This window comes from Fringilla coelebs (assembly GCF_963513975.1).
Source record: "Fringilla coelebs genome assembly, chromosome: 23".
Classification (NCBI taxonomy): Eukaryota; Metazoa; Chordata; class Aves; order Passeriformes; family Fringillidae; genus Fringilla; species Fringilla coelebs.
Genome location: NC_140049.1, coordinates 3,596,763 through 3,605,962, shown reverse-complemented (window position 1 = coordinate 3,605,962; position 9,200 = coordinate 3,596,763). Strand labels below are relative to the sequence as shown.

Here is a 9,200-nt window from a genome sequence, read left to right as displayed (position 1 = left end):
GGCTGTGACATCCATGGGGCAGGAGAGAAACAGACCTTGGCAGGGCAGTGGATGTCACCCTGTCCTCCTCAATGTCCCCAGGGGGATGAAGACACCCAGGGATGCAGTGAAGAGTCCAGCAGAAGTTCGGTCCACACCAGGACACTGTGATATAAAAATGTCTTGAGCAGCTCTGTGATCTGCTCTGCATATTATCTTTTTTTGAATCCTGAGCCAATAAAAACTTCAATAAACCCAAACTTCTCATGCTTCTGTCAGCAGCAGCCCAGCAGAAATCCTGCACATCTTGAAGGTTTGTGCTGGGGGTTAAATCCTCCTTGCCTATGCCTTGCTCTCCTCCCTGGATGATCCATGGCCCTGGGATTTCCACAGGGGAAGAAAGAAGGGGATGCTTTGCCAAGGTGGAGCAGAAATCCCTGGAGGTGGCTGTGGCCATCCCTGAGCGCCCCAGAGGCAGGGCAGGGGCTGAGGGAGCCCTGGGAATGCACCTTTCCTCAGCTGGGGCTGGTAAACTAGAAGGTAACAAGGACAACGGAAAGACCCTGGGGCTCTTTCTGTGCCACAAAACTCCTGGAGCCACCGGTGATTTCCGGTGGATTTTGCTTTGATTCCCTTGGGGAACTCACAACACAACGTGCTTGGTGGGTCCTTGAAGCAAAAAGGGCAAAGCAGCTGCTGAGCCCTGGGCTGGGCTGGCTCAAAGTGTGGGGGGCTGTGGGGGGCTGCAGAGGGGCTACTGGCCACGGGGGTCCCCAGGAGTCACCGTGGCACACGTGACTTGCTGATGGAGTGTGACAGTGCACGAGTGGCAGTGGCTCACGAGTGATGCACCCTGAGGCAGCGAGAAAGGGAAGCACAAGAAAGGTTATTTTTATCCAGGCCTTTGCTCTGCTTTCCCCACTGACCCTGAAGCGAGGCCAGCAGTGCCAAGGCCAGGCTGCTGGAGTGTCCATGTCCCAGCCCAGCTTGGTGGCTGCTCCATCCCTCCCAGAGCAGAGCAGCCTTCAGGGCTGGGTCTGGGAGCTCTGGAATCTTCAGATCTGGTTGTAAACTTTGCGGCTGAGCCTTGTGGTTTGCAATAAAGGGAGATATCTGCCTTACCCAGAGGCACTGATTGTGCCACTGACCAGTGTGGGCTCTGTGACGTTTCCCGTGTTGACTTCACCCCTGCTGCAGTCCCAGATAAGGTGCTGGAGCTGCTGGACAAAGGTCTCCTGTCATTCTTCCACCTTAACCCTTAGCACACCAAGCCCAGGGGCTGAGGGGGGAGCATCCAGCTCCCCCAGCATGACAGGGGCCACCCAGTGTCCCCAAAGAGCAGCTGGCAGTGAGAGCTGGTCTGGCCTGGAGTTGCCCAGGACTGCTCTGGTGCTTTGGTTTTAGGATCTCAGGTTTGGGGGGGAAGTTGCTCAAGCAAATACGATCATCCCAATAAAGAGTGACCCTGCTGTCCCCCAAGGAGGCTGAGCAGGGCAGGGAACACTTGGATGCCCTTTGCTTCCTCCCCTTTCCCTCACTCCCATGGCCCTGCAGGGCACAGGCCATCCTCTCCTTGTCCCCATAAGCCTTTCCCCCAGCTGTGTCAGCCCCAGCCTGGGTTTCATCACTTTCCTTGCAGTCACAGACCACAAAACCCACGCCTTTTCCTCAGAACTGCTGACACGGGGGAGCAGCCAGGACAGGACTGAAGCTGTGCTCACTGGAGCTGCTGAGTGACGCCTTGGCCATCGCCTCCTCCCCACCACTGCTCCCACTGCCTTCATCCAGGCAGAATCTCCAGCCCAGGGGGGATTAGGAGAGCAGGGGCTTTGGGAAAATCCCTTTTCCTGTGAAATCAAACAAAAGCCAGAGATAAGGCCGATGTACCCTGGTGGGTACAGCCACCCTGACTAAAAGCAGAAGTGGCCGGGGGCATCAGCTGCAGTTTGGGATTGACCACAAACCCCAGCCCCAGCAGCATGGAGAGGCTTTGATCATCTGACAGGGTGAGCAATCCCCCATCCCACCAGGGACACGCCAGAGGAACGAGGGCAGAAGTTGTTGTGGGGGGAGGTTGAACAAGAAATTCTCTGTGCAGGAGCAAAGGTGAAGCAGGATGGTGAGAAGGGGCTGAAAATGGGGATTAGGAGAGAGCTGCTCCAGGGAAATGTCAGCCTTTTACCCACCACTGGTGAAAACTGGCTCAGGTCCTCCTGCCTCAGCCCAGCTCCTCCCAGCGCCTGCCCTCTGGGGGGGAAAACAGATTTTTCTGGCCAGACAGGTCCCAGAATTACACCTGGAGAAGAGGGGGAGGAAGGTTTGTCCTGCTGGGTGCAGTGATCCTCCCTGAGATCCCATCAGGGTCGGCAAAGGGAAAAAAAATTACAAAAATGCTGGAAGTGGAAAAGCAAAAGCCAGTGGTCTTGGAGGGATCCCAAAACCTGGGCATGGGACAACCATCAACTGGGGGGCTGCTGGTTCAGGATGAGGGAGGGTTCAGAGATGGGGGACACCCCGGTCCCACTGCAAAGCCCAAATCCTACAGAATGCTTGGCAAAGGCACAGGACCTGCCCTGGCACGTTGGGAAGCAGAGCTCTGCCTTTGCAGCCGTGGCCAAGCAGGTTCTCCCACTCCAAAGAGCCCTGGTGCTGGGATTGCTCCACGGGGGCAGCTGAGATCCCCAAAATCCCATTTACTGCTTGAACACCTCCTCCTGCAGATGTCACCAGCTCTGTTCCTTCTTTTTGGGGTGCCCGTGCTGCCTGTGGGTGCTGGGTGGGACCCTTGCGGGCTGGGGGCTGCGGGGATGTGACACCGAGGGGCTGGAAATGCTCGTGATCCCCACCCTGCCCCTCTCCTGCCCAGAAAAGAAGCCACACAGAGCTCCTCGGAGGGATCCCAGCCCCTCCTGACCCGTGCCCAGCTCCCAAATCCGCTTATCCCATCCCACGATATCAGAGCAAAGTCCGGGATGCTGCCACAGCCCCTCCCGGCTTTTGTCCCCATCCCTCTGCAATTCCCCAGCGGGAACGCAGACAAAGGGTCAGGAAACCCTTTTAAAGGGCGGTGGCAGAAAGGAACCGAGGGGATTCTGAGCCAGAGGAGAGGCCAAAAGTCCATCCCAAACTCCAGAACCTTGTTCTCCTTCCCCATCGGACCCCGAGCCGGGGACACTGGGCAGAGCCGGGAATCGAGGGCAAATCCATGGACATCCCAGCGCCCGCCCGCGGCTCCTCCAGCCCCGCCGGCATCTCGGCCCCTTTCTGCTGATGTCACGGAGCGGGGCTCCGCAGCCGCCTTCGCTGGGAGGGCCGGGATCGGCCGCCCCTTCCCGGATCCTCCTCTCTCGCCTCTCCCCTCCCCGGCCCGGCTGCAGCGGAGCCGGGAGCCGCGGCTGCCCGGCAGGTGAGTGCTCCGCAGGTGAGTCCTGGGGACAGCCCAGACCCGCCGAGCAGCAGCCAGGGGAAACTCCATTTTGAGTTTAGAAACATCTGGCCTCCCAAAAAGCTGGCGGAAGGGCAGGGAAGTTTGTGTGTGCTGAGACACGAGGCTGTGCCTGTGCCCAGGGTGCTGCCCGCGGCTGGGCACGGGGGGCAGAGAGGGCAGGGGGGCCTGGAGCCCACAGCTGGGAGCTCCCCGCTGGTGTTCCAGGGGGAATGGCGCAGGGCCCCGCTGATGTTCCAGGGGGAATGGCCAGCGCATCAGGGAAAAATGCAGGGATGAGCCTGCCAGTGTTTCCATCCGTGCCTTGGCCGCCGGTGTCGGACGCTGCCGTGGCGATGGGGCTGCTGCGGCTGCTGGGGGATGCTGGTGCCCCCTGAGGAAGGGGTTTCAGGGGTCCTCGACAGGCTCAGAGCATTTGAGGACACTGGGACATAGTGGGGACACATCCTGGGGGGACATTTCGGGGTGCTCCTGAGCGGGGATGCTCCCTGGGCTGTGCTTGAGGCACCAAGGAATTCCTTCTGGTTGGGGTCTTCTTTAATAAATTTAATTTTCAGCAGGACCCCAGGCGTGCGTGCCAGGCCTAGGGGGAGGGACTGCGCTGGAGAGGGGGTGGGAGAAGCAGGGAAGAGGTTCCCAGCAGCTTTGAATGGTGATGAACCGGCGAGTCTGGGCGTGCTGCGGCTCCTCGGGAGCGGGCGGGGACGTGGGCAGGGCTTGGCACGGAGAGCTTTCTGTCCCCACCGTGCCTGGGACACCAGTGCTGGCATGGCACGGGCGTGATGCTGGCACGGTGAGGGCACAGCGACATCCCGGGGTGGCAGCAGGGACAGGACCCCAGGGCTCACCCAGGTGCCATCCCCACAGCCCCCTGAGCCCCTCTTGCCCCAGGGCATGTCCATGGATGCCAGCAAGAAGGTGGATCTGAAGATCATCATCATCGGAGCTCTGGGGTAAGGAGCTGGCGAGGGAGGGAAGTCCCCTGCGTGTGCTGGGTGTCCCCTGCCCACCCCTGAGCCGGGCAGAGCCTCACCAGTGCCCCTTTCCTCGTCACCAGCGTGGGCAAGACCTCCCTGCTGCACCAGTACGTGCACAAGACGTTCTACGAGGATTACCGCACCACGCTGGGCGCCAGCATCCTCACCAAGGTCCTGGCCGTGGACAGCACCCCCCTGAAGCTGCAGGTGAGCGGGGTCAGCTGGCACTGCCACTGGTGCCCACCCCCGTGCCAGCTGTGTGTGTCCCAGCCTGGCCTGCTGGGCCCAAATGCCACCGCGGTCATGAGGGGCAGAGCCCGATTTTCAGAGCTGATTTTAGAGCCTGATTTTTCAGAGCCCAAATTTCAGAGCCAATTTTCAGACCCTGATTTTCAGAGCTGATTTTAGAGCCTGATTTTCAGAGCCCAAATTTCAGAGCCTGATTTTCAACCTCATGTTCAGAGCCTGATTTTCAGAGCTGATTTTCAGAGCCCAAATTTCAGAGCTGATTTTTAGAGCCAATTTTTAGAGCCAATTTTCAGAGCTAATTTTCAGAGCCTGATTTTCAAGCTGATTTTCAGAGCTGATTTTCAGTGCTGATTTTCAGAGCCTGATTCTCAGAGCCCAAATTTCAGAGCTGATTTTCAGAGCCTGATTCTCAGAGCCCAAATTTCAGAGCTGATTTTCAGAGCCTGATTCTCAGAGCCCAAATTTCAGAGCTGATCATTTTCAGAGCCTGATTGATTTTCAGAGCTGCTCATTTCAGCGCCTGATTTTCAAGCTGATTTTCAGAGCCCAATTTTCAGGATCCATGAACTGCACTGGAATCCCACAGGAATTCTGAGGGCTCAGCACCCCCTGAAGCTGCTCCTCTGGGCTGCAGCACCCACCCTGCTCCTGTCATGTGCCCTCCTCTGCCCTAGATCTGGGACACAGGGGGACAGGAGCGATTCCGGTCCATGGTGTCGACCTTCTACAAAGGCTCAGACGGCTGCATGCTGGCCTTTGACGTGACAGACAGGGAGTCCTTTGAGGCCCTGGACAACTGGAGAGATGATTTCCTGGAGAAGGTCATTCCCAGGGAGCAGGATTTCCCCATGGTGGTGCTGGGGAACAAGATAGACCTCAGTGACCGGCAGGTAAGGGGGGAGGAGGGACAGCAGGATCAGCAGTGGTGGGGAATTAAATTAAATTAAATCCCCTGGAGGGATTTAAAAGTTGTACAGTTGTGGCACTTGGGGACATGGTTTAGTGCTGAGTTAATGGCTGGACTTGATGATCTTAAGGGTCTTTTCCAACCTAAACAATTCCATGACTGGGATGCTGTAGGATCCTAATGGTTTTGAGGGCTGATCCTTCCCCTCAGAACCAACCTTTTCCCTACCCTCACACAAACCAGAGCTCCAGGCAAGGAGCTGCCACCTCCCCCAGCACTCTGGGAGGGGATGAGCAACATCCCTGAGCTGCTCCTTGGGGCACAGACTGTCCCCACCAGAGGCAGCAGGAATAACAGCCTCAGGCACTGCCAGCACCCCCCTCACCCAGCAGTGCCAGGGGGGCTGAGGAGGGTTCCCTGTCCCCTCCCTGAGCTGTGGCTCACCCAGCAGTGCCCAGATGGGTGAGGAGGGTTCCCTGTCCCCTCCCTGAGCTGTGGCTCCATCCTCCCATCCTTCAGGTGCCCAAGGAAACGGCCTCAGCCTGGTGCAAGGAGAAGGACATCCCATATTTCGAGGTCAGCGCCAAGAACAACATCAACGTGGCCGAGGCTTTCGAGACCCTGGCGAAGCAGGCACTGAGCACGGTGAGCACCCTCCAGCTCCGAGCTGTGCTGGGGGAGGATTTGGGGAAAAACCGGGATTAGTCTGACAGATCCTCCCGGGTGGAACAGCTCCTGCTGCAAGGGAGAGCGCCGGGAATGAGAAACGCAGCAGTGCTTGATCCTAAATCGATAGGAGTAGGAATTGCCGTGCGCTTTTCCCGCAGTGATGGGAACCCACAGCGCGCCAGCACTGTCCTCTAGCGGCCGTGCCACGGGGACATTGGTGTCCCCAAGCCCTGCGCTAGGTGGCTTTTGCCTGGATTTTGCCGGTAGTCACAAGTCAGGGCTGAACCGCGGGGCCGCTCAGGCTGGCTGGGAGCTGCGCTCGCTCATCCTTTCCCTTCTCCGCTTCTTTTCCAGTATAAAGGGATTTTTGAGAGTTATTTAACCGACTCCATCAAGCTCACTCCCAACGACAAGCCCAAGCAGAGCTGCTGCTGACCCCGGGGCCGCTGGACCCCGCCATGCCCACGGTGGAGCCCTGCCCGGGGCTCGGTGCCCGCTGCCCGCCCCAGCCTGCCCACGGGGACCGGCCGTGCCACCGCTGGGCACGCCAGGGCCAGCTGCCTGCTCATCCCGGGATCTGCTGCTTCCCACGGCCCTGGAGCTGCTCTCCCAGTCAGTGTCACCGTGGTGGCCCTGTCCCCCCCTCTGATGTCCCTACAGATGAGGGCAGGGCTCCCGATGCCTCTCCAGAGACCTTGGCACCACGGGTGACCCTTCCCAGTGCACAGCCTGGTGTCCCCGTGGCTCCCAGGGTGGCACAGGGAGGGGACAGCTGGGGCTGGTGGCCTCAGCACAGGGACCTGCCACTGTGGAGGCAATGATTTTGTGCCTCAGTTTCCCCTCCTCTCATGCATATCCCACATCAAACACCTTCCCCCCTCCTGCCTCACTGGGGAGGATTCTCAAAAAAAGCACTTTGTCAGGGGTACTCTTTTGTTTTTTTTAAGGGAATTAAATATTTCATTTTTATTTATATTTATGTGTTGCAAAATGCTCCTCAGATCCTGCAGCAGGGAGGTGGGATGGGGGCTCAAGACTTCCCTCCCTGAGTCTGTTCAGCTTCTCAGGGCTGGGGGATGCATTTTGGGTCTGGGGTTTTGTGTATTTTTTTTTTTTAATTTATTTTCCAGTGTAAATTTTGGGTCGGGGGAGGAGGAGGAGGTCCGAAGTGGGTGTGTGCAGAGGTGACGGGCCTGGCCAGGGCAGCTGTCGGCAGAGGGAGCCCGCTGGGAGCAGAGCCCGGCTCCCGCTTCCCTCCTGCACCATCCCGGGCACCTTCCAGCCCCTGTCCCCGCTCCACCGCGGCTGCAGCATCCCCCTGGCCGGGATGGACGGACTCAGATTCCCAGGGAGGCCACCAGGGACCCCCTGGCCTCCTGCCATCCCCCTCCAGACCCCCCCACTGGCTGCAGTGGTGCCACAGAGCTCCCCAGAGGCTCCCCATGGGGACAGCAGCCATCGGTGCCAGGGCAGGGGCTGGCAGGTGAGCTCAGGAAGGGCAAAACCTGAGCGAGGGCTGGGCACGGGGTGCGTGGGGGCTGCGGAGATGGGGATGGAGATGGGGATGGGGCTGGGGATGGGGATGGAAATGGGGATGGGGCTGGGGATGGGGCTGGAGATTGGGCTGGAGATGGGGCTGGGGCTGGGGCTGGGGCTGTGGCTGTGGCGCCCGTCCGGAGAGAACGGACAGTTCCCACCCTCGTCCTTACGCAACACTCCGCCTGTTTATTTGGGCAGCGGGCCGGGGAGGGGATTTGTCCCTTCCTATTGGGAGGAGAGGGGCGTTAACTATTTCCTCCCCACGTTCTGGACCCCCTTTCCCCAGCCTGTGCATGCCCAGAGCCCCCCTCACCCCCAGCATCCCCCAGCCCATCCTGGCACCCTCCGGGGCTGTTGGGCACAGGGGTTGGGCACTGCCCGTGCCAGCAGCGATGTTGTTTCTCATCACACCCTTCCCCCAGCAGCTTCCAGCGCTGGCAAACAAGAACCTGATCTGTTTTAGCCCGGCACGCAGAGTTTGGACACCCCGGGCTGAGCAGGTCACACAAACGGCCTCAGGGGAGGGGGAGCTCCCTGAGCCGGGGCTGGGCACCTCTGGCACGGCCCAGGGCTGCTCTGGGGGCTGGAGCTGGTGAGTGGCAGGAGCTGGAGCCAGGTGGGAGCTGCAGACTTGGCTCAGGGCTGGATGCTCTGCACAGGGCAGGCAGGGCTGGGGTCGGACCTTGAGCTGCAGGCACAGCTCTCTGCAGAGCTCTGGGGCAGGCTCTGAGCTGCTGGGCTCAAACTGAGCCGGGCCCCAGCACCTTGTGCATCATTCCAGGCACAGGAATCAGGGCTGTGAAGGACGCTGCAGTCTCAGGAGCTGGCAGGATCTCCAGTGGCATCACCACCGTGTAGAAATCCTGTCTAGCACACCTCGCAGATGTGCAGCACCGTGCTGGAGCCAGCTGCAGCCCTCCAGCCTTTCCTCTCCCTCCATCCCTCCGGGGCAGGGTGTCTGGCTGGCCAGGCAGCCCTGGGCCAGCCAGGAAGGCCAGCAGAGCGGGCAGGGTGGCACGGTGCCAGGCAGGATGCTGGCAGGAGCAGCCAGAGGTGCTAAACTGGTAACACTATCCCGAAACCCGATAAAGGACAGGGGGAGGTTTGCAACACGTGGGATTAACAAGGTCAGCTCAAGATTTTCTCAGGGTGAAAATCAAAGGGGAAAATATTTGCCTTGTGTGACTCAGTGAGCTCCTGAGCAGCCACCTGAGTTCCTGAGCTCACCCCGGCTTGTGGCCACTGCTGAAGAGCCAAACTGAGCCCTCCTGCTCTCCTGCCCACAGTTTAATAACCAGAGACTTCCCAGCTGCTCTGCTGTCCCTACAGGTTTTCATTTAAATGAGAAAAATCAGCAAAATCCCCCCCTGATGCTGGTCACCAAACAGGGACCATCCCAACCCTCTTGCCCGCAGTATTTGAGGAATCAGCACCC

General features: G+C 59.3%; 1 protein-coding gene across 1 annotated transcript; it reads left to right on the top strand.

Moving 5' to 3' along the window:
- Nucleotides 1–4,242: 4,242 nt before the first annotated feature.
- RAB7B (RAB7B, member RAS oncogene family) lies at nucleotides 4,243–6,690 on the top strand. Its single transcript, XM_084220544.1, has 5 exons — nucleotides 4,243–4,377; nucleotides 4,482–4,608; nucleotides 5,325–5,540; nucleotides 6,077–6,202; nucleotides 6,581–6,690. Exons 1-5 carry the CDS (start codon nucleotides 4,319–4,321, stop codon nucleotides 6,659–6,661), a joined length of 609 nt encoding a protein of 202 aa, XP_084076670.1. The 5' UTR covers nucleotides 4,243–4,318; the 3' UTR covers nucleotides 6,662–6,690.
- The last annotated feature ends 2,510 nt before the right edge of the window (nucleotides 6,691–9,200 follow it).